Genomic DNA, 25,348 nt, shown 5'->3' on the forward strand with positions numbered 1-25,348 from the left:
CGCAGAGCCCAAGGCGTGGCTTGATCTCACAAATCGTGAGATCGTGACCTGAGCTGACATCAAGTCGGGCACTTAACCGACTGAGCCGTCCAGGCGCCCCGAGGTGGCTTTTTCACACACACGCGTGAGGGTCTGGCCGGGCCCATAGCTCTGTGCTATGCCTGCATCACACATGCCCCTCGCTGGCTGTGTGACCCGGGGCAAGTTATTCAAACCCTGTAAGACTCTGTTTTCTCATTTAAAAAGGGGGCGAACAGTACCTTCTCACGGAGCTGTACGGTAAATTTAACCAGCAATCTGCAAAAGGCACCCAATTCAGGGCGACCACGTGGCAAATAGTAACATTCAGCCGTTCGTATCATTACAGAAAACCTGAGGAACGTTCCCTGGGTGGATACCGACCGAGGCAGGTCCTGTTTTAGGCCTTGGGGACAGAGACGTGAGCTAGGCGGGGTCCTGCCCCTCACAACCTGGTGGCGCAAGATGGCGGAGAACATACTCGAGGAAATCACAAAGGCTGCTGGAAGGAGATTAGCGGTGCAGGGAAGGGGGGTGTGGGCAGTGGGTGGGGGCCACCAAGGCCTCCTGGATAAGGTGGTCTCTGCTGGGGCACGAGGGCAGGGAGGCCAGGTGTGCATGGGGGGGGGGCGGTGGTGGAATCACACAAGAGCAGAGCTAAAGCCCCTTCACAGAATAAGGACGCCTAGGCACATCTTGCCAGAGAGACAACATTTTCACGGCTACATAGTACCCCCTTGCAGGGAGTTCCCGGGACTTCTTTTCTAGTGCCCTGCTCCTGGTCCTAGAGGTTGTTTCCAATTTCTGAACTGTTTTTAGACACAGTGGGAAGTTAACAGGGTTACAGCGAAAGCCAGTTAGGATATAATCCAACTTCGGAAATAAGAATACAGATACAACTGGAAGGGTGTGGACTTCCAGCACTGTAACTCAGGGTGGCGAGTCTGTTTTTCAAGCAAAAAGCTTCTTTGCATTTTAAATTTTTCGAGGGGCGCCCGGCGGGTTCAGTCCGTTGAGCGTCTGACTCTGGATTTCGGCTCAGGTCACGGTCTCATGGTTTGTGGGATCGAGACCCAGGTCGGGCTCTGTGCGGAGCCTGCTTGGGATTCTCTCTTTTTCTCTCTCTCTGCTCCTCCCCTGCTCGCTCGCTGTCTCCCTCTCAAAATAAATAAATAAGCTTAAAAAAAAGTTCTAAACTATGTTTTATAGTTAGGGAAACACATAAAGTTATTATTGCAAAAATTAATGAAGGAAAATGGTGCTTAGCCAGTTGCCAGAGAGAAGGAGGCAAGCTTACCAGAACGCGCTGAAGTATGGCTCGCCCACCCCAGTGTGATACTGTGTTCTACCACAGGACGGGCATCCCGTCCACTTACAGGACTCTTTTACAATAGTGCATCTACTATCCGTGTGTCTAGGAATCAAAGAATCTTTTTTTTTTTTTTTTTTAATTTTTTTTAACGTTTATTTTTTTGAGAGAGAGAGACAGAGCATGAACAGGGGAGGGTCAGAGAGAGGGAGACACAGAATCCGAAGCGGGCTCCAGGCTCTGAGCGGTCAGCACAGAGCCCGACGCGGGGCTCGAACTCACGGACCGCGAGATCGTGACCTGAGCCAAAGTCGGCCGCTTAACCGACTGAGCCACCCAGGCGCCCCTCAAAGAATCTTTTAAATGAAAAACAGAGCATAAGTAATACAATTTTAGGGAAAAAAGAAAGGAATGTTGTAGGAAAAGACAAACACTTTCCTTTTTAAAAAATAACGACTTGTTCAGGAACTTGTGTTAATGCAATCTGCTTGTGAACTCTCCGGTTTATAGTTTGCCAGCGCCCCCCAGGAAGGAAGTCGTGGATAAAAACCAGGCGCCGGCTCAGGTAATAACCACCCACACCTTGACAGCTTTAGATGGTATCATATGATGATAATTTTTCCAGAATGTGCGGCCTGGATGGATGCTGCGGCCACATACGTCTCATCTGGGGGCCTGACCCACGTGTCCGGCTGGCCTGACTGATGGGGCTGACGTGCCCCCAGACTTCAACTCCCCTCTGAACTCCCAGCCGTCAAGGCATCTTGCATGGAGCAGTGCTTCTGGCCACAGGCTCTGAGACCAGAGGCAAGCGCTCCCGAGATTTCTGACGGGTTGTTTCGGGACGCTCGCTTCTGGCACCGATGCAAAGCGTGGTGCGAAATGAGACTCAACAGCTGGCTGAAAAGCTGGATTTCCAGTCTCGGAAAAATGAGCTCAACGTTTTGAAGTGCATTAAATAATTCTGTTCTCTCGTTACATTACACGTGGAAAATACTTCCAAAGTAGTGGTGCTGTATCTCCCTTGCAATTCTGGAGGCCAGCGGGGAACTACTTGCTTACAAACGGTCTGCAAGAGAAGAGTGCCCATCTGCAAAGAAAGCTGGCGAGGCTGTGAGCCTGGGCACATGCGGACCGGCCCTCACATGGGAGGAACCATGGTCCTGAACCAGGACCAGATGGCAAGCTGGGGTGTGGGAACCTCGTGGCCCATGCATCCGTGACACCTGCCCCCCACCCCCAAACTGTATCTCAAATGCAATTATAATTATTTTCCTGTAAATAAGAATGCATTTTAAGAAACTCTGCGATATACATAGAAACATTTCCCTGCAAATGTAGTAGGCTTTTAAAAACCCCACTGCAGAAATAATGTAGCAATTAAAATAGCATTTATAACTACATATGTTTAAAATGTTTCCACATGTAAAAGAATAAAATTTTAAGTCACTTAAAATAACCATCTGTTTCCCCATGATATAAAATTTTTAGTATCGTCGTATAATTAATATTAATACCACTTTCTGTTAATAATCTTTTCTGTCAGATAATAAAGCAAAAGATGTAACAGAAGACGTATTCAGTGAAGGAAGTTGAAGAATGCAAAACCAAAGCGATACACAAAAGCTAGAGGAAGAAATACAGAGGGTTCAAGGATGGTGCTGATCACCTACACGTAGCTGTCAACTCTATCTGTCGTCTGTCTACCCGTCTGCCTACCATCTATTACCCCACTACCAACCCATCTCATCCTTCCACCCATCCACTCTATCCATCTATCTATCTATCTATCTATCTATCTATCTATCTATCTATCTATCTATCTATCTATCTATCATCCTACCTATCTCAGCCATCCATCCACCCACCAATCTATCCATCCACCCATCCACCATCCATCCATCCATCAGCCATCCATCCATCCCTTCATCATCCATCCATCCATCCGCCATTCATCCATCCCTCCATCCACCATCCATCCATCCACCCACCAATCTATCCATCCACCCATCCACCATCCATCCATCCACCCACCAATCTATCCATCCACCCATCCACCATCCATCCATCCACCCACCAATCTATCCATCCACCCATCCACCATCCATCCATCCATCAGCCATCCATCCATCCCTTCATCATCCATCCATCCATCCGCCATTCATCCATCCCTCCATCCACCATCCATCCATCCACCCACCAATCTATCCATCCACCCATCCACCATCCATCCATCCACCCACCAATCTATCCATCCACCCATCCACCATCCATCCATCCATCAGCCATCCATCCATCCCTTCGTCATCCATCCATCCATCCGCCATTCATCCATCCCTCCATCCACCATCCATCCATCCACCCACCAATCCATCCATCCATCCATCCATCCATCCATCCATCCACTCTACCTGACATATCTCCTTCTAACCATCTCACAATTACTTATACTTTTATAGCCACTCCTCCTTCCCTCTTACTTCTACTCCTTTCTTTCTTCTTGGCACCTAAAATTTTTTAAGCCCTTTAGGTCTTTTTGTTCTTGCATGTAGTTGTAGATTCGATAGCAGGGAGCATGGGAGGCACTGAAAAAATTCTGATCAGGTTTTATTCTAATAATGGACAGTCACCAGGAAGATAGTATTAGAGGAGTTTTATAAGCTACTGGATTCCCAGGCTGACGACCTGAGCAAAACACAGAAATACAAAACGAGTATTTTCCTGGCTCAAGAGTGATATAAAACCATGAGAAAAAGTCCTATGTTGCTTAAAAATATACCACAAAATTACATCAGGTGTTTTCATGGTGCCAGCACAAAAGATCAATTAAAGTCTTCTTTCTAGTTGGAGTAGCAACACACACACCGGACAGACCTTTTTATACTGTTCTCCCTGCATACAACTGGATGCTGGGGTGGTAAGTGATGCTTTTCTCTTTTTAAAAAAATTTACTCTCAAAATGAACCTTTGCAATGAAAGCTGCAGGGACCAGACACCAAAAATAATAAAACACTAAACCATTTCATAACATTTTAGACATCGGCGTTTTAGGAAGCTGGAAAATGTAACACATTGTTGTGTGGCGGCCGATGAGAAATCCTGTTACTAAAAACACTCAGGGGGCGAGAAACTCAAGTCTCCGGGTGTCGTCTCCACCAGAGATTTCTAGACTTCCCGGAGAATCGCGAGCTGCCCGGACTGGGGCGTCCGCTCACCCATTCTGTCTCTTCCCTTCCCCTTCCGCAGACCCAGGAGCTCTGCCTGGATCCCCACTCTCCCCCAGGGCCAGGGCAGTGGCTGGGACAAGGTAAGGGGTCAAGAGACACTTGTGAGATGATGTTAGGTGAAAGATTAAAGAACGACTGGGAGCCGCACCTAGATTACTCCTCCTGAATGCAGCAGTGATCTGACTTACGATTCCGAAACGGGCTGAGATAACCGAAGGTAGGAAACTCAGTTTTAAACCTAACTGGTAACTAATTTTAAAAACGTGTATGGCATGCTCCCGGTGGTCCCCCGCGAGTGTTCTCTGTGGACAGGTGTGTGTGTCTCGGTCACCGTGCTCTGTCTTGGGCAAGGGGCACCGACTCTGTGGGTCAGCTGTTTCCAGAGCACCACGCAAAGCCTTTCGTTTAGAAAGAAACATCTTGAAAATCCAAGGAATTCTGTCGCATTGGACTGGTAGAGGCCTCGGAGCTCCTCCTGCAAGCCCACTATGCCACCCCCGGCACGTGTGGCCCGTTCTTCTCTGGGGGTGGGGGAGCTCTGCTGGTGACCATGCGAGTTCCTTCAAGGACTCGTGAGCAAAACCAGCAGCGCAGGGAGCAAACACTGGGACAGTGTGCAGGGCGTGGCCCCTGGGACTCGGGGACGCAGAGGTAAGACGCAGAAGACTCTTTCCTGGTGGACTTACTTTCTTGCAGGAGACAAAACAAACAGGAAAGCAAGACAGGGAGGTTTCAGACAATACAAAGTGGTGACTGGTTAGGAAATGGCAGGGCAGGGAGACCTTCTGATGGGGTAGGAGACTGACAAGCAGGGGCACCGTGTCAGCCAGGTCCCGATAAAGCCCCAAGGAGAAGGAAGCCTGGGAAGGGCTTGGAGGGGAAGCAGAGGAACCGGGAGGGGGGGTGACATGGGCACGCGTGAGCTCACCCAGGTCTGAGCAGAGCAGCGGGCTGGAGACAAGGACGGGGAGGTGGGAGGGGCGGGTGGGACACAGGATAAAGCAGCATCGGGGGCCAGACCAGCTGGGGCCTTGTCAGCCAGAAATAAAACATCAGGAACACAGTCCGTGTGCAGGGGTGGGGGGGCCACTGCAGTGTCATGTGGGGGGAGTGGCAATCTGATTCATGTTTTTTTTTTTTTTTTTTTTTTTTCCCAGAAGATGAGTCTGGCCAACCTCAGGGAAGCAGAAACACACAGCAGGGGATGAAAGGAGGCCGACAAGGCAGAGCCACAGTGGGACCCGTGGGCAGAGGAGAGGCAGCTCAGCGGGCAGCCTGGGGTGCCCCTGGGGAGAGAGCAGAGAGAACTGGCCACAGGAGCGGATTCAGCGAGGTGACGGTAAGAGGCCGTGTGGCCTGAGCTCCCAGGAGCACAAAGTGGAGGGTTGCAGAACGAAATCTCGAGTTCCGCTCTGGAAATGCTAAGTGTCAATTACTCAAGAGCCCCTCCAGTCGCGGGCTGGTTATGTGTGTTCAACGGAGGCGAGTGTGGTCCAGCCGGGTGTATGAACGTGGGCGTCCTCTGTGTCTGGACAGACGTCTAGGTCCACTCGGGGAAGGGGGGCGTGCAGGGAGGAGACAAGGCTGTGGCCGGAGCAGCGTCGGGGATCTGAGGTCTGGAGTGGAGGAGGACGATGCGGAGAGAGAGCCAAGAAAAGAGCAGGGAAATGCAGAGAAGGTGTCATTGGAGAAGCCAAGAGAAGAAAGTCTCAACGAGTAGATGGTGAAGGGAACCAAGGAGGGCCCTGGGACTGACAGGGTGAGGGGCTGGCCATGGATGACACAAGGGTTCGAGGGGCTGGGAAGCAGGATGACCCGGATGGGTCAAAGAGAAAGGGGCCGGGGGTCACCAGAGACGGTGAGGACAGACAGCACCCCCCCTACCCCCCACCCCGGGAAAGCTTGCCGAGAAGCAAAGAGACCGAGTCCTGGTAGCTGCAGGGTCCTGGTCGGCTCCGGGAGGAGAGAGGTCGGGTCTGCAGGCTCCAGGGCGGGGTCTGGTCACCTCTGGGGACACAGGAAGGAGACGGGATGAATGGGGAAGCAGGGTCCTTTGCAATGGAGAGGCGGAGGGTCCAGACGTGGAAGAGACACCCCGCCCCTTGTGCAGGAGGGAAGCGGGGCAGACCCTGTACCCCGGGTGGGTCTGGGGTGGGGGAGCCAGTGAGCCCCTTGCCCTAGACCCTTGGTAAAGCACAGAGAGGGTCGTCAGGGGAGCAAGACAGTGTAAGAGGTGAGAAGGGAAAGCTGGAACCGATGTCACGTTACTTCATGCTACTTTGTGTCAACACTGTCACAACACTCCTTCCTGTGACGAGTCACTGCCCCTGGTTCTGTTCTCGGGATGTCTACAGAGTAAGGCTCACGTCGCTCATTGTGACCGTGAGGCACACACCCTATTCACACCCGCCCCCCCCCCCCCCCCGCCAAGGCTGGACCTTAACCGTGGCTGCACGTGAGAAACCCCTGGGGGAACCTTCTGGTGCTGTTTCACCCCAGGCCAGGGGAGCCCATCACCAGCCCTCGGCCCCAGGAACTGAGATTTCTAAAAAACAGCCTCAAGCCTCAGATGTGGAGCCCAGTATGAGACACCCCCCCCCACCCCCCGCCCCGGAGGCCCCTTCCCCATCCCTGTCTTCTCTATCTGATGTGGGTTTCAGACTCTTCTCTACCTCCCCGTCCACTGCTCTGGACACCTCCCAGTATGCCAGGGGCCTTCTGGAAACGTGGCCCCGCAGAAGGTTCCGGCAGGCCCGGTGAGGTTTGGGCGGAGGTGAGCACGGGAGGTGGTCTGAGGGCCCCCATTCTCATCAGGGCACAGCCAAGTCTCGACCCTGTCTTGGCTGACGAGCAGTGTCTAGGTCAGCCCCACCAAGGTCGGTCACGTCACCCCATTTGTACAAATGCCGTGCCAAACCCGAACTGAGGATTCTAGTTCTTGGTTTCACTTTGTTAGCTTAACTCACTTTGTGGCGTCTAAATCTGGAGGGTGCCAGGATCATGCCTGTCAACGTGTGTTGTCCACGCCTCCCCACACAGGTAGCAGACGGACCCGCCAATAGCCAAGGCCAGGATAGCCCAGCTGCGGACCTTCCCTCCCTCACACAGCGCTGCCGGGGGCAGCTGAGTGGGTGGTTAAGAGGACAGCGCGGTGCCTGAGACGGAATCCAGCCTGGCCAGTACCTGCCGCACAGCTGCCCTCTCTGCCTCATCTCAAATGGAGATCGCGGGGTGCCTGGGGGGGCTCCTTCGGTTGAGTGTCCGACTTGGGCTCAGGTCACAATCTCATGGTTTGTGGGTTTGAGCCCCGCACCGGGCTCTGTGCTGATGGCTCGGAGCCTGGAGCCCGCTTCGGATCCTGTCTCTTCCCTCTCTCTGCCCCTCCCCTGCTCGTGCTCTCTCTCTCTCGAAAATAAACATTAAGAAAAATAAGAAAAATAAAATGGGGATCGCACCAGGTCCTCATCTTGTGGGGCCCTGGTGCCTGGAGAGCAGAGAGAGTTTGCTGGACGCCAGGGAACATCCTGGCGGGCACAGCAGCGGCAGGACTCCGGGGGACGCGGCTAGCCTCAGTCTTCCGCCTGGGGGATGGTCTGAGACCAAGCTCAAAGTTCTTGCTGGGATGAGGCACTGCCTTGGGTTGGCGGCTGTAATTCCCTCGAGTAAGGAAACGGGCTTCCTTCCCTTTGGGGAAGGATGATTTAATCCATGGTGGAGTACAGCCAGGCCCGCTGGGAGGGGGTCACAGACCTGAAGTTGTCATTGCCTCGGTCAGGGTCTCTCAACCTTGGCACTGCTGACCTCTCGGGTGGGATCACTTTTTGAGGTGGGCGGGCTGTCCTGTGCGCTGTACTTGGTAGCCTATTACCCGCGAGGTCTCAGTAGCGCAGCCCTCTGCCCCTTGGCTGGGACAACTCAAAACGTCCCCAGACGTTGCCAAATGTCCCCGGGGGTGGGGAGAAGGGGCAGAATGACTCCTGGTGGAGAACCGCTGGTCTTGATGAAGATACTGAGGGCCAGAGGGGCTAAAAGACTTAGTCCAGGTGCCAAGGCAATTGGCAACAGTATCTTTCCCTACTGTCTGTCTAAAATGGTTCCTAGACTTTTGCTAAGCAAAGTGGGAACTGTTGGCCTTTACGCATGAAATCCAGTGCTCCCCGTCCTGATATCGGGGGCAGTGTTTTCTCTGGTCAGCACCCGCTGCTAGAAATAGCTGGCAGGAAGGAACTAAGGAGACAAAGTACAAAGTAACAGCGTTTTGATTGAGAGGGAAAAAAAAAATACACCTTTTACCCCCTGTGGCCAGTCACCCTAGGAAGCCTCTGCTCTCTCCTTGGCCGCATGCAGAGAAAGGAAAGCAGGCTCGGAGCATAGAGGGGCCCGGGTCATCCCTTTAATTAGGCCGACCGGCCCAGTGAGGGGGGCAGACCTCGGCGGCTGAGACAGGGTGTCTGTCCAGCTTTGAGAGATGACAGCCCACGGGCCCTTTAACACTGCGCGAAGCTGAAGGTTGATGACAAACCCCAGGGAATGGTTTTTGAATGCCAGCCAGGATCCGGGAGGAACTAATGATAAAGGGAAAAGTTCAGGAGAACCAGAGAAGGGAAAACGCTGTTTCCTTTAAAAGCAAGCTTTATAAAGATAAACAACTTTTATGATGCAATGTTTTAATATTAAGCATCCGTTCCCCTTAAACACACGCACGCACGCACTAAACAGCACAGGAGGAAACTATCCACTCTAGACTCAGAAAGACCTGGGTTTGCATTTTGGTTAATTATCGCGAGTGTGGTCTTGGGCTTCTCCGCCTTTTTGAACCTCAGTCATCAAACAGCACTAGTGATTCTCAGAAAATGCACACTGGACGTCAAGCTGCCGGAACAGAGAGGCCACTGACAACAAAGGCGGTCCCCACCTTGGGCTTCTCCTTCCCTCAAAAATCCTCCTACAAATTAAGCCTCCTGGTCCCAGTGGCCGTGGCACACTACCACCACCTGCTGGTGACATGCCAAAATTGTCAGCATAATATCGAAGCAGAGAAAAAAAGAGCTCTAACTGTAACAAAATCGACTGACGGAGGGACGTAAATATCCCAGCACCCCGTTATAGCACCCTCTCTGTCAGGGCACACGCAGGGCCGCCTGAGCACCCTCGGGCCAGGCCCCAGGGATGGGAAAAACAGAGGAAAGTGTAGGAGGCGGGAGCAGCACTGAAACTTGTTTCCAACCTCTATCCTTAAAACAGCCAGGCAAACAAAGAAACAAAATGTTCCTAATGAGAAAAACTATTTAGAAGTTACAAAAAACCCAAAGGCTTCGGGTTCAGGATCAGGGGTCCGACAACAGATTCTAGCAGATTCTGGCAGAGAGAGGAATAAACCGCTGGAAGGAAACATGTGCGCGCGCACACACACACACACACACCATTGTGGAGGGCAGTGCGAGTGGCTGTGGGGTTTAGACCTGGCATAGACGAGGCTGTCTGGCGGCGGGTGGAGGCAGGCTGAGGGAGGGCTGAAGGGAAGAGAGTCGTTTGGAGCAGTGCAATATTCACGGGGATGGCCAGCCAGAGCAGCAAAGATGAACTGTTGGAATAGAGCAATCGGGGGACAGGGTGGAGCCATGTGAACAACCTGACAGTCAAGGGGTGTTGGGGGGATGGGGAAGGGGTTGCGCGTGGCCGTGGCAACGGCAAGTCACGGCCCTCGGCCCAAGGCTGGCACTGGCAGAGACGGTGTGGCAGGCCTGCCCGGCCTGCGCCCTCCGCAAAGGTGTGATTCATCTGAAAGTACATTTTGCCCCGCAGCAGGATATGACAGCCAAGTATCTACAAACGACCCCCTGGGGTCTCCCCCCTCCGCCCCCCCACCGCTACCCACAGGAATGCGAACTCTTGGCTAACGCTTTAGAGAAACTTACCTATAGAGAACATGATTAATCCCCCCGAAAATTACAGGCTCCCAATCGGATCCAAGAAAACTCTCGGCCAATAGCTGTTGCTGAGATAATTGTTCTGAATCTATCAATATGGCTGAGCTGCCCCTTCATTGACTGCAAACAACCATTTCTTTCACCCAGGATTATAAGTTGGTGTTCACAGGCTCACCGCTGCCATTACGGTGATAAACAGTTTAAACCACAACAGGGTCTGACGTGTAGATCAATTCTGGGTCCATAAAGAATCTCTACACAACAGGTTCCAGGACAGGAATTTACAGCCACCAGTTTTTATTCTCTCTTGCTGCAAAAATTACTTCTGTCAAACACTTAGGAGAGTGAGGAAAAATGTAAAAAAATTAATTTTTCATGTACTACTGGAACAGCCTTTTCCAATGCAGGGGCTCAAGATGAATACGTTTCTGCATTTAAAAAATTACGCCGAGCAGCATGTGGCGTACCGCCGGAGAGGGACCCAATCCTCTGCGCCGCTCGCAAGCCAGCCGACAGCAATTTGAAACCCTGAACTGAGCTGTCTGGATTTCCTCTAAGGGCAGATGCGGGTCTCATGTTAGCGACGCCAAATTATATTAGACGTTTAATTTTAAACCTCAGGTACTTAATGTAAAACCTTACAACAGTAATAGTCATAAAGCAGTGGGGCATTCCATTTCACAGAATGGATTCTTCTTCTCTCTCCCCCCCCCCCCCCACCTTAATTTCACCGGAGCCTCCTGTTTTGTGGTTTTGCACACTACGTAGTAATCTATCTAATTAGGAGTTGCTCACAGCTGCTTAAAAGAGAGAAAACCCCCCGGGGTACCTATGGGTGCAGAGGGTCAGCCTTTGAAAACTTCTCTGGAGCCAAAGTCTTAATTCAGTGCGGACAAGGGGGCAGAGAGAAATGGACTCCCAACGTTGTTGTTCTCATATTTGATAATAAGAGTGGATGACAATGGGAAGGCGGGTTCACCAATTCAGGGGCATCTGGATTCAAAAGCCGCTTACCTTCTCCCTGTGCCTGCTGCTAGCACAGCGTAAGCTTTCATGACTCTGACATCCACACCAGAGACTTGAGGGGAAAAAAATAAAAGGATTTTAAAAAATTTAAAAAAAAGAAAAAAAAAAGAGGGTGGGATTTGTATCAACTACAACTCAGAAAAAGCACGAGAGAGAGCTCTTAATCGTGTTTGTTTCTTTTGTGATTATTTTCCCACACAGCACAGAATGTTGATGCCCAGGTTGAGGTCTGGAAATCCATTCATAAACACGTTTTCTTGAAGTCGCCTGTCAGAGCCCGTGCCCTCGTGTTCATTAAAAACTGCTCTGGGTCTGGCCACTTGATAGATCATGGAAGGCAGGGATGATGTTCACCAGCAGGAAGTCGTGATGCTAGCCTCGCTGGAGGTGGGCGGGAGTTCTCCTGCGTGTACCCGAGCACCCCGGGGGTCCCGGGAACACGCGGCTCCCACCCGCCACCCAGCAAATCTCGGTGGAGTCTGGGTGGCTGCATTTCTAGCCAGAGCGGTGGTTCTCAAACTTCGGCACGCAACATCATTCCCCGGGCGGGGGGCTTGTTAGTTAGCACACGGGGTGCCGGGACCTGGCCCAGTGGGTCCACGATGAGACGAGGAATTTGCACTTCTAACCAGTTCCCGGAGGGCTGCTGCTGCTGCTGGCCCGGAAAGCCCATCTGGAGATGGAGCGTGGAGCTCAGACCTGGAATCAGGCCACCCAGGTTTTCATCCCGGCCCCTGCCGGGGTGTGACGTTCGACAGGCGGTACGTATCCGGACCAGAGTTTCCCCACCCATCAAAGGCATCTGCTCCCCGAGGATCGAATGAGATAATCCACGTGAAGCCCTCAATAAATAGTAGCTCTCATTATTATTATCATCACTGCTACTGTTCCCCTTTTCAACCGAATCTTGGTTGTGACGTGCCACCAACCCCTAGGAGATGCAGGAAATAAGGAGGGATCGTGTAAAACCGCAGGAATCTTACTCCCCGGCAGCACTCTGCTGTCTTTCCGGATCTTTGCTATTTAAAGTGACGCCAGCTCTAAGCCTTAAAATTGAGACGCTAACTGATTTTGCCATTCTGACCTCCCCGTGGTCTTCTCGTCCTGTCTGCGCCCAGTTAGCCACGCGCGTGCCCGCCGACCCCATGTCACTGCCGCCCCCTGCCTGTTTCGTTTCCCCTTCTCCTCCTCTCTGAGCCTTTGTCCAAACTTCCTCGATGCTCAGAATAACTTCCTCTTGCGGTGTGGCCGCACACGTACAAAAATGCACCTGGTCCTTTAAGCGTTGCTCAAGTCTCATTCTCGTTGAGAAGTTTTCCTTGACGGACTCCAACAACCCTTAAAACGACCTGCACCATTCCAGCCCCGGGCTTCCTCCCGAGCTCGCCCTGCGGATCCCCCGGCACGACGGATGTGGGGGCAGACTCGAGCGCCCCATCGCCCGTGCTCAGGGTTCAGGCTCCGTGGCGTCAGGGAGCCTAGCTAGTCACTAACAGGCATGCCGCATGGAGGAAAAACGGACTCTCGAGGGTGTGAACACAGGAGGGACCGCTCTGTGGGGGTTAGAGCAGCGCGCGTACGTAGGCGATCTCAGGCTCTTACGGGGACTTTACAAATGTGTGTGTGCAGACCAATGCGATCATCTCCTGCGGAACGACACTCCCAGCCAAACCGAGGGTCTGGAAATCACGGAGTCCCGTGCTTCGGGGCGGCGGAGCGCCCCGCGTGCGCACGCCTAGCGAGACGCAGAGAGCCGTGGCGACCACCAGAGACAGAACTGTGCGGAAGAAAGCTTGCGGAGAACGGATTTAGACGAATATGCTGCTTCCCATGCCCTTCCTAGAAAACATTCTGCGCAGGGGGAGGCAAAGCTGGGGGCGATGGTCTCTCTCAGGAACCTAGCTCTTTTATTTTGCTGCCTTGCCCCAGACAGAACTCCCGCTGCACATAAGGAGCAGAACTTAAACCCCATCACTCTGTGCAGGCTGTGCTGGTAGGCCCACAACGCGCTCAGAGGAGGAACGCTCTAGAAGGTCGCTGCCCGACAAGGTGCCGTGCACACTGGGCCCTGGAAACACCTCCGCACAAAGGCGGCCACGGAATAAACCCAACTGGCTGGTTAATACTGACTGAAAAGCCACCGGATCCCGAATATTGGAGAGCGCGGTGATTATGTGAACTGCTTGCTCCTCCTGGAAATGAAAGTCACTGCCGGAACAAGACCAGGCGTTTAGTCACAGAGGCCACGGACCACACCTGTGCTCCAAGCCCAAGGATGACAAGGAGCGGGGGAAGAACGCCCGCTCACCGGGCCAGACAGACGCTCCCGGGGGGGAAGGGCTGCCTGGCGGTGGGGCGGGGGGAGGGGTGTTCTGGCCGAAGCGCGGGCTGTACGACGAGAAGGCCCGGGCAGGCGGCAGCTGTAAGTGCACGGACGGCACGTTCCAAGGGACGAGACCGTAGGCGGTTAGTTTTCAGGGACTCGAGGACCCCCTTGGCTGCGGTTCAGACAAGAGGCAGAACGCCCGGAAGAGTCCCTGGAGACGAGGAAGCAGGCACGGGCACCTGCCAGAGCATCGTCCTTCGAATGAGGAAGGGGCCCTGGGGGCGGGCGCGTGCTGGGCACGGGGGCAACGCTCCACCTGGGCCCGCAAGCCGCAGGCTTTTCCGGCAGCCCCCCCACAGACTCAGTCTCTCCCCCGTGCCCAGGCTGAGACGTCCTCGTTTACAGCGGTCGCTTGGCATGGTGCAATGCCAGAGGAAGCCGGGCAACTGGAAGCCAGGATTAGGTTTACCGACGGCAAGCGTCCTGCCGCAGCAGCTGTTGGGTCCACAGGGAAGACCTGATGCGGAATCTTTTAATTAGCACAAATCGTGCTAAAATTACTTTAAAGCCCTGTCTGATAGATAGCATCCAACAGTGGGGATTTCCGTTAAATACCGGTGTACGGGCCGTCGACAAAACGCCACGGGCAAAGCGTGTGGCAGCAAAGCCAGCACCTAATGCACGTCTGCACACGCGTGTCGAGACAGGTTCCGACGTCCACACTTACGTTCCCCCCACCCCGCCGTCCCCAAAAAAGGGTGGGAGGGGAACGCTCCAAAATTCCGAGGGCGCATCAGGAATTGGGGGAAAGTCATAAAGAGCACGAATTGCGTGTTTTCCTTTGACGAGAACAGGAGACAGACACGCCCTCCCCCCCCCACGCCCCCACAACGTAAACTGCGCACCGGTGGTGAGAGTGCACACGGGGTCACACAGGCAAGCGTGACGAGGCCGTAAATTCTGCGTTGTTTCCCGGTCCCGCCGCCTTCCCGTGCGTGGCCGTGGCGAGGCCACGCGCCCTGTCTGCAGCCCCCCTTCCCAAAGCTGTCAGGCGGGGATGCGATCCGCTCCTCCCTGACCAACTGGAACACGTGGGGCGACGTGGGTGGCACCTCTGTCAACCTCTGTCAAGGACCCCACGCTCCACGGATGGAACGGGACGCGCGCGCTGCTCCCGCAGCTGCCCCGCGGGGCCCGCACTCAGCGCGCGGGCGGTCAGGGCGCCACGTCCAGCCCCCGGCTCGCGACCGAGGACCGCGAGGGGGCCGCGCCCTCTCTTACCACTGCTGATGGCCGAGTTTGCAATGACCGTAGCCTCACTCCACTGGTCGGCACTGGAGACAGAGTAGGAGCGTTGCTGCATGCTGTCCGGCCGGCTGCTGAAGGAGCCCAGGCTGATGCCGCTTGCCATCTGAGACCCAGACGCACTAGTGACATTCCCTAGGAATAAACAAGTCAGGTGAACACCACCTCGGACTGCAGACCCCAGAAGCCAGCACGAGTTAGTCTAGAGGCCTACGTGCTTACACACGAGTGCACCCCGGCACCGAGAGCGGCTGCTTCCTAAGTGGAAAACGGAAGCGTCGGACAAAACGGTATTCGAGACGAAAGTAAGCGGGGGGAGCAAGTCTCGGGGGCCTGAAGACGCCCTGTAAAGGAGCCCAGCCACACGGCACGGTCCCAAGCGAAGATGCCGACACAACGTCACGTCTAGGCGGAGCAGGGGCGAACACGGAAGAAGAGCCACAGTCCCAGCAGGCCGGCGAGACGCAGCCCACAGGAGCCCCACCGTGGCGACGCGTCAACCGAAATGAAAACGACCACGAAAGGCAGCCAACTGCCTGATGCCACAGGACGGCTTTCGTGGTGAAGCTGTACCGGATGATCAGCACAAATCAAAGCTCCTAAATGTGACATCGGAGGAGACGCAGGCTCTTTTAAACCAGGTAAGTCTACTCTTATCCTTGAAGAGACCGAGCAGAGGAAAAACAGCCTCAGCGAATGCACGGCACAGAGGGGCTGTGATGGAAAGGGTCCCATCATACGCTTAATGATATGAGACAGGTGCTCAGCATCAGAATGAATGATCGTCTGGTCACACCAATTTTAGACTCAAAAACATGATTAAGTGCCTCTCTCTAAAGCCCGGCCAATCACACCTTGCTGGGAGCGAAGTCGTTTGTCGGGTTATGCAGACTTTCAAAGGCGCTAGGTCTGTTTTGTTTTCGACTTTCCCCTGATTGTTTTAGTTTAGAGCCAATTAAGTTCTCGATTGCTTTAATAGAAGGTTTTCATAGCACAGGATTTTAAATACATAGGCTGGATTAGTAGTTCCCAAATCTGGCCAATTACCAGAATTACCTGTGGAGCTTTCTGAACACAGAGGCTTCAAAATGTCTGCATTTTGATTCGGGAGGACTGGGGGGTGGGGCTTGAAAGAACGCGCGTCTCCAACAGCACCTGGTGATTCTGGTGCGCCTGCTGCACTGGAGGTGGGGACCAGGGCTCCGCTCCAAACAACGGACCCCACCCTGATCATAACCCCACGGAGCACGGCAAAGTCACAAAATCATCTACTCAAACGTAACGAGCCAGTGATCAAGGAACATGAAAGATTTGGCTTCAAAAAAGTGTATTTCTACCTTAAGAAAGGAGGCTGATTTTAGGCTGTTATCTGAACGGGGCGCATCTGGAAAGTCATAAGGGAAATTATTCCTAGGCAGGTCTGCCCGATTCCAGAAAAAAAAAAAAAAAAAAAAAAAAAAAAAAAAAAAAAAGCCGAAAGCAACACCTCAGGAAAGGAAGAAAAGATGGACCCAGATCTTCCCAAGCGTGGTTCTCAGCCTGACAGCAGCAGCATCGCCCAGGAGCACGTTAGAAATGCAGACTCCCAGGCCCGGCCCCGGCACCTGTCTTTTCAGAAGATCCGCAGGTAATTCTGAGCTCACCTGCTAGAGCTCAGGTACCCGGAGATCACTATGGACGTGGAACAACACCGACGGCCAGAGTTCCTCATCACCTGGGGCTCCTGGTATCAGAGATGCCCGAGGGAAGAGCCCCCGTCCGGGCTCCTCTGTCTACCCACAGGGTCAGGAGCCAGTTTGACCACATCCCTCCTGAGCACCGAGGTTCTCATTTTCAGACTCGCTCAGTCCCTAAAGTCCTGGAAACACACATCCCGAACGACGGCGCTGGCTAGCAGTCCTGCACCTGCTCCGGCACTGATCCCCACGGCAGCCTGGGGAGGGGGGCCAGGTGGCCGGCATCTCAGACACAGAGGAGCAGCCCAGGCCAGTGGGGGTGGCGCTAAGGGGAGACCGCACGCTCCTCCCGGGATCCGCCACACTCAGGGTGCCCTTAGCTGTCTCCTGGATGTGCTTGTCCTTGGCCAGATCCCTATGACAACAGGGCAGCGTCTGGGCAGCCGATGAGCTTGCTCCCATTGGGTGTCCCCCGGCAGCCCATGTCCACACCCGGGTCCACCTGCCACCTTCCTGCCGCACCCTTTCTTTGCCCTGCTCTCCTGGGAAGGCACCCACTGGCCTCAACCAGTGGGAAGCAGGTGCATGCAAGGGGTGTGAAATGGTGTGTGTAGAGCCAGGCTTCCTCTGTGAGCTGCCGCGGGGGGTGGGCTGTCCCCAAGGCTTGCTGGGGCACCCCTCTCCTGCTCCCACTGGGCCTGCCTGGTCTCTGTGCCATTTCTGCCAGTCCTGGTGCCCACACCTTCTGATCATGGGCCTTCTCTTCCATTCGGGTACCCTCATATACACCTCCACTCAAGAGCCACATTTGGGACTACCCCCCCCCCCACCCCCACCCCCCAGGGGCCCTTGAAGCCATTCCCCCTGTCATCACGTGAATTCTCAGCGGACAGGGGCTTCAAGGACACTGCCAACATTTCTGCGGTAGGGGGAAAGGGAAAGAGGGAGGACGCCACGAATTCCCACCCCACTGCTGAGCCAGACCCCCGGAGCCCGAACCGCCCGCAGGCGCACCTGCCGTTTGCCGAAACCCACAAGGAGATGATCCTTCGCCCTTATGCTGCCCATTCGCACCTGTGACGCGTCACGACCCAGTGTGCAAGCTGCCCACAAGACATCACCTTACACCAGCTTTCCGCACATGAGGCCAAAGCAGCTGGGGAAACCAACACAATCACGGTCTCTGCCGACGACGCCAGGACGACACTTCCCTTGTTCATTTTCCCGGGAGTGTGGCTCCCAGAGCACAACCAGCCTAAACCGCTCCTGACACGCTTCCCTCCAAAGGCAGAGGGAGTTCTCCAAGTGCGTCTGACCCTGCGTACGCGTGACAGGACTCCAGAGGGACCTGCGTGCACAAGCACAGCGGAGTCAGTCTGACCTCTGACAGGAACACAGGCGGTATTCTTTTTTTTTTTTTTAATTTTTTTTTTTCAACGTTTTTTATTTATTTTTGGGACAGAGAGAGACAGAGCATGAACGGGGGAGGGGCAGAGAGAGAGGGAGACACAGAATCGGAAACAGGCTCCAGGCTCCGAGCCATCGGCCCAGAGCCTGACGCGGGGCTCGAACTCACGGACCGCGAGATCGTGACCTGGTTGAAGTCGGAGGCTTAACCGACTGCGCCACCCAGGCGCCCCACACAGGCGGTATTCTAACGGAGGTATGTGACAAAGAGCTGCTCGGGTTGACAAATTCTTCGTCTCCAGGCCAAACAGCCACTATAGGAGGCAGAGAGGAGATTCCTTGAAATGGACACACTAAAGCCAGTCTCCCTGATGGTGCTGCTCACGTATCTGCAGCTGGTCTGTTGGTTTTCAAACTTCTGGCTGTTTGTCAGACGAAATATTTTTTTTAAATGTTTATTTGTTTTTGAGAGACAGAGAGAATCAGCAATCAAGCAGGGGAGGAGCAGAGAGAGAGGGAGACACAGAATCTGAAGCAGGCTCCAGGCTCCGAGCTGTCAGCACAGACCCTGACGCGGGGCTGGAACTCGTGAACCTTGAGATCGTGACCTGAGCTGAAGTCAGATGCTCAGTCACCGACCAAGCCACCCAGGCGCCCCATTGTCAGATGAAATTTTAAGCACAGGTTCAGTATTTAAAGCTGCTGGGGGTTTGGCTCCTGAGGGGACCCCCCAAGGAACCAAACTGGGGCCTATGGGGTGAAGAACCTTCTGGCAAGACTGTGCGCTCCTGGTGTCTGATTGTGGAGTTGGTGTGAGACCCAATGCAGCTGTACAAAATTCTTCAGAAAGCTGAACCTTAGGGCCCTCCCGCCTGTGAGGGTCCTTGTCCCAACCACACCCAAGTCCCAACTGTTGGGACTACAGGTAAACCCCATGACTGAGTTCTGGCCACAGGACTGCATGTTTGTGGACACATAATCACAAAAGTAACATTTTAAAACAGATCCATAGACTTGGGGCCAGAAGTCTGGGGTGAGTTCATGGACGCACTTCTGCTTAGTACGCAATGGTTTCTTTTTTAAAGTAGAACTGGGGAGATTTCTTCTAAAAATATGTGGTTTCTGGCATTGTTTGAAAACTTGTTTTACTATCTGGCAGCAATGGGATCGTGCCCGAGCTCTCTGAATTGACAAGGTGGCCGCCCTCCCACGCAGCCCATCTAATCCTCATCTTTGGCAACTGCGAGCTATGAAATCTTTCAGTTACGCGTAAGAAGAATCTCATTTCAGAAGTAAAACATTTCCGATCTTCTCTAGAGAGAGGAAACCTCTTTTTCATAAACATTCTATTTTAACATCAGTGAAAACTTTTCCAAGTATCAAATAACAAAAGATCAAGGAGGGGTGCCTGGGTGGCTCGATGCATTAAGCATCCGACTTTGGCTTAGATCACGATCTCACGGTTCATGAGTTCGAGCCCCGCAATGGGCTCTGTGCTGACAGCTCGGAGCCTGGAGCCTACTTCGGATTCTGTGTCTCCCTCTCTCTCTGTTCCTCCCTCCGCTCACACTGTCTCTCTCTCTCTCTCTCTCTCTCTCTCTCTCTCTCTCTCAAAAATAAAAACATTAAAAAAAAAGAGAGATCCATGAACTGTGTGACATAACAAAAAAGTTATGAAGGGTTAAAAAAAAAAAAATACTGTTTTTGCCCTAAGCATACAGCTTGGGGATCAACACAAGCAGGCACGTGCCTTTAAATGTAAATACATGAAGACACAGGTTTTAACTCTGAGGCAGACCAGTGGCCCGCAGACTGGTCACGGCCCCGTGAAAGCAGTCTCACTGGCTTGCTGTGGCCCGTGGAGCGTTTCACCCCGTGTGAGCGGTCCTGGGCCAGTGGTCACTCTCTGAGGCCTTTCTACTTGCTCTGCGTGAGTCCGCTGGTCCAAGAAAGCGACAACCCCCAAGTGTTTTCCTGAATATCTTCAATGACTATACAGATTCAAAATCTAATTACGGCATCATAGGTCACTTTACACACTGACGCCATCCAACAAAGGCTAATGCGTAATTTCACGTCTATTCCTGAGTAAATGTCACTAATTGTCTCCGGTCAGGCAACGCTGTCCCCTGCTTCTAGATTTTCATACATACACATCCAGCGACGTCTGCCCTGTGTGTCACCACACAGGGAGATGTTTTCACCACTTGTGAAAATACCTCTGAAGCATGTAAGGGAGATGTTATGCTTAAAATCACTTTATTTTCTCTCCAAGTACTCGAGGGCTGCATCTTTGAATGGATGGTAATTCATTTCACGTTAACAAGTTATTAATTAAGGCTGAGGATCTGGGGTTCTCAGCTGGGAAAGACGCCCATGACTTCTCGGATTTCCTGGCAGTTAAGGATCAAAGACCGAGACCGCCTGAGATGCAAGTGTGGCCTGAGCACTGTGCTAAACGCAGTCAGAGTGGGCCTCAAGTGCAGGACGAGGCTTCGGGCAGGCTGAGTGGCTCCGGCAGGCGCCCACCTCGACGCACGTCCGTTTGCTGCAGAATCCCGTCAGTGTGGCTGAGAAACCGGGAGTGTGGCTATCAGACCGGGGAAGAACACAGCACGTGGCTGGGAACCACTTGTCTGGTGGCCGTGGCGGCGTGTCCCTGGAGGGGACAGACTCTACGAGCTGGATTGGAACATCCTCTCTCTTGGGGACAAGAGGCAGGTCTCGCTAAGCTCTAAGCCAGGGTCAACGGACAACAGGGCTTAAAAGGAAGCCAATGGGATACTCCCCTCTCCTCCCAGGGACATGCACCAGAGCTGAGGCCTCCTTGAGGGTGGGAGGAGGGGTGCCGTCTCTTCTCTCCTGCCCTTCCTCCGCCTCATCCCCGCCTTCCATGCCCCCAGTGCCCGACCAGACCCCCGCCCCACCACTGCCAGTAGACTGCTCCGTGATCTCCTGTCTCTTCGAGTGGTGGGGCACAGGCACTGGCGCCCTTTTGTTGTGGGTGATCTGTTCAGGGACGTCTGTACAGTCAACAGACTTGGACGATAGGGACACACGTCTGCCTCCAGAGGAGGGCAGGTTTGTTTACCGTCCGGGGTAACGGCATCGCCTTCCACGGCACGGGGTCGGGCAGGCTTGTGTGTCTCCCACTGTAAAAGACTGGGGTTTCCTAAACTTGGGGTTCCTCTGCTGTAATGCAACCCAGTGTGCGTGCTGGCATTCCCTGGCCCTTGGTGAAACTGGTGCACGACAAGGCCGATGCTCTGGGCACCTGCTACGGCCGCGAGGATTCACTTGAGGCCAGGACTCTTGGCATCTCAGATACAGGCAGGCTGGCTCCTTAGCTCGCCGGCGGGGTGGAGGCTTGCCGCCCGTCCTAGCACTGACCTCCTAGGCCTCCCCGTCTCCCTACCCTGGACCCGCGGGATGCCATGTGCCGGGCACAGTGAAGGAAACAGAGTCTGCGCCTTAGAACACGGCTGTACCGGGCCAGCCCACACGTGGCCAAAGACACAAGGCCAAGGAACACAAGGGCCGTGAGAAGGTATGAGGGGCGGGAGGGAACACCTGCTGGAAGGTTCCGGACAGACTCCGCGGGACACTGCGGGCTTATTTTAGATTTGGGAAACGGAGGCCTCTCTCTCCAGAATGGTATGGGAAGAGGGGTCTCGCACTGTCCCAGGACAACCCAAACTCCCTTCTGACGGACTCACCTCACGTGAAGTGTCCCCTGAATGGTCTGATACGAAGTGTCTCTCTCTCTCTCTCTCTCTCTCGCTCTCTCTCTCTCTCTCTCTCTAAGGTGGTTCTTTGTGTTTGGCATCAGTCTAGACGGAAGTCACAGAGGCGTGCCCAAACATATCAGGGAGCACGTTCAAGAACGCTCACAGCGTCACCCTCGGGACGGCCCGCACCGGGGCTGGCTGGGTGTCTGCCCGCCACGGGAGCCCCACACACCGGGAGGGAGGGATGAGCTGCTGACGTGGCCACCACAGGATGAGCTTCACAGAAAGGACGTGCGGAAGAGACCAGGCACCGACTGCTGGGACGCCCGCCCGACGGCCCATGGCCAACAGGCAACGCGGGCCTTGGCGTGAGAAAGCGCGGTGCCCACCTCACGGGCGTGTGCGTGTGTGAAGAGGGGCAGCAGGGCGGCCACCCACAGAGCACCGTGCGCTTTCTGTGTACGTTCTCGTGATGCGACGTGTCCCCAACCCCCCGAAAGGGTAAAAGTAGGTCATCTGAATGGCTTGTGCATACACAGGTCAGGTCAGCGAGCATGAGAGACAGAGCTGAGTGGGACAAGGAGACAGGTGCACTGGCCTCAGTCCTCAAAGAGGGGCCCAGCCCTTCGCCGGAGGAGACGATCTGCCTCAGTATCTTTCCCCCCGAATATTATCTGCGTTACCAGGAAACACAGGGTCGACTACCTGGCCCATTCTGAACTCAGAAGGAGGGTCTCCTCCAACGCCCCATCTACGGATCAGCTGGCTGCTGGCCTTGATTAGCAGGGGGCAGCTCCATTACCATGCTAATCCACGGGGCCTCAGCCCCACCGCCTTGATATGGATATGCGTGAGCTTACGGGCCGCCGGCCTGATTAGCGCGAGCTGCCATGTGTCAAAAGCCCCAGATTCTTCCCAAAGAATAATTCTGGCTTTACTTACATCCCTAAAGTGTAAGAGTTGATTTGAAAAGGTACTTACCTCCACCATATGCTATTTTTCTGAAAACAATTTGCATTTCAAAGTGACTACGGCATCTATATCTGAATGAGGATCAGTGTGTTGCCTGAACTGGTCTCAAACGAGCCTGAAAAAGACGCTGGGTTTCTATTGAACGCGGATGTTTTCGTCCGCCAAATGACATCAAAGACAGCATTCCTCTTTTAAGCTATAGGCTTCTTACATAAAAAGTAGCTTGCTCTGATTTTTTAAAAATATACTCTGAGATATAAGGTCTTTCACAGCATTCAAATAAAGATTCGTCAACAGTCATTTCTTTGAAATACAGAATTTTGCTCGTTGCACTTTCCGTTCTGGCTCGTCTTCACGAACAAGCCTGGCCTGCCCAAAGGCTCGAACTGGAAAAAGAATACTTGGCGTCCGAATGATCGGTTACGCAGCCAGGGAAAGAGCAGCAGTTGGCGACAGGTGATAGATCACTGAAGTTTCCTGCGCATCGAGCGAGGGGGGCACGAGAGCCACGGAGGGGTCTCTGAGTGCGTGGGTATAAACCAGACCTTTATGTCCACTGTGGAGTCTCATACCTTTTAAAAACAAATGATAATTACAGGACAGGACTGATGGGAGCTCCCCCCTCCCCCCTTGGAGTCCTCACCCTCAGAAACACACAGGGATCAGTTATTTTAATGTTTATTTCCGAGAAAGAGAGAGCGCGCATGCACCCAGAGGAGGGGCAGAGAGAGAGGGAGACACAGAATCCGAAGCAGGCTCCAGGCTCTGAGCTGACAGCACTGAGCCCGACGCGGGGCTCGAACTCACAGACCGAGAGATCATGACCTGAGCCAGAGCAAGATGCTTAACCGACTGAGCCACCCAGGAGTCCCCATAGAGGTTGCTTTCTTAGGTCAATTCTCATTCCTACCTGGCTTCTGATGTTGCAAAAGCTTGGGAGCTTGGGTGTGAGGCTGCCCTGCACTCCTCCTGGGGCGTGGACCCCCGCTGCGCGTGGGCGGGGAGACCAGTTTGCTGGAACCGGAACAGGACGGCGGAGGCTACTCTAACGGCCACGCCACTTCAAACTAGGCCTTCACCATCTGTTCGTCCTCTAATTATAAACCCAAAAAGAATATAATTCACAACACTACCATAAAAAGTGAGATACGGGTGATTTAAGTGCCTATGAGCAGGGCCGTTCGCCTCACTATTTGCATTGGAAATCTGCCCTCCTTTTTGGCAACCAAGACTTCAGGCTAAGAGGATTTTTTTTTCCAAGGACACATTCGGTGTCTTAAAGATGCAGGCGTCCAGGATTCTGCATTGTTATAACATGACACTTGTTTTGTGAAAGGGTGCATTCAACACATCTACTCTTGAGACCGAATCGTGGGTTTCTGAGATTACCAAGTATCTTTTTTTGTGATGTGTTTTCCACACCAGGGAAGAAAGCACGTACGGGGTCCACACTTGGGTGGTAACAGCAAGTGTGACTGCCACCGAACACAACCGCGTGGCCACACTCAGAACTACAAGTCTTGGGATCAGTTCACAGTTATCTCCTCAAATGTGGAAAGAGCTCATGTTACTCTGACTTCTCCCTCTTCTACTTATGATGCCAAGGGGGAAAAAAAATGAGTCCGTTCTATTGTCTTTAAAACTTACCTGGCAAAATTATATAGATAAAAGTGAGTGAGATAAACGAGAAGCCTACCAAAATCTCATGTAACAGATCAACTCATTGTTGAACACGAGCATCAAATGTTCTTAGTGGCGGCTGCAGAAATGGTGTGATTTTAGATTCCATTCCACTTAATTACGGCTCTCTAACCATGTTCGCATGTGGGCCCATAATCTTTAGAATAATTTTAGATATGTAACATCTTGCCGATCTAATGCAGTTTCTACTGCTACTTTCCGACTTCCGGATCGCTTCGTTTCCAATTTCTCACTGGTGTAAACAACACTGCAAAGGACATCTTTTATTCACACTTTTCCTCTGGATAAAATCCCAGGAGAGTCATCACAGAGTCAAACAGCATTAATATCTTCCTGGCTTCTGACGTGTGGCCTGACAAATGTTGCTGATTTTCTTAGGCCAGTGGGCTAGAAGAAGATGGAACCCAGGCATCGTGAAAACAATTCAGCTCACGATTTGTAAAATGGATGTAATGACAGCGATGGTGACAAGGAAGGAGGAGAAGGAGAAACGGTGATACTAATGACGAGGACACGAATATACCTCACGTGGCCGAATGATACAAAGATCGCGTTGTGTGAAGCGCTGGGTAAACTGAAAAGCTTCTGCAGACAGGAGCACTTGTTAATTTCACCATTGGTGACTCTTCCTTCTCTCTGTAGTTTATTTAAAAATTTTTTTATGTTTGTTTATTTATTTTGAGAGAGAAAGAGAGACACCAACCATGAGTGGGGGAGGGGCAG

General features: G+C 53.2%; 1 protein-coding gene across 20 annotated transcripts in view; it reads right to left on the bottom strand.

The window, feature by feature from the left end:
• Window positions 1–25,348, bottom strand: part of AGAP1 (ArfGAP with GTPase domain, ankyrin repeat and PH domain 1) — a 549,180-nt gene that overhangs the window by 148,879 nt on the left and 374,953 nt on the right. For 14 of the 20 annotated variants that reach the window (XR_009253932.1, XM_058700362.1, XM_058700369.1 and 11 more), the window contains one exon: window positions 15,118–15,276. The exons of the other annotated variants lie outside the window; for them this stretch is intronic. Coding sequence is in view for 13 of the 14 variants with exons in the window: in XM_058700362.1 (XP_058556345.1) it covers window positions 15,118–15,276 (159 nt within the window). In the remaining variant the exon portion in view is untranslated. The remainder of the gene's footprint in view (window positions 1–15,117; window positions 15,277–25,348) is intronic. 20 annotated transcript variants of the gene reach the window in all.

This window comes from Neofelis nebulosa, chromosome 2, assembly GCF_028018385.1.
Source record: "Neofelis nebulosa isolate mNeoNeb1 chromosome 2, mNeoNeb1.pri, whole genome shotgun sequence".
Lineage (NCBI taxonomy): Eukaryota > Metazoa > Chordata > Mammalia > Carnivora > Felidae > Neofelis > Neofelis nebulosa.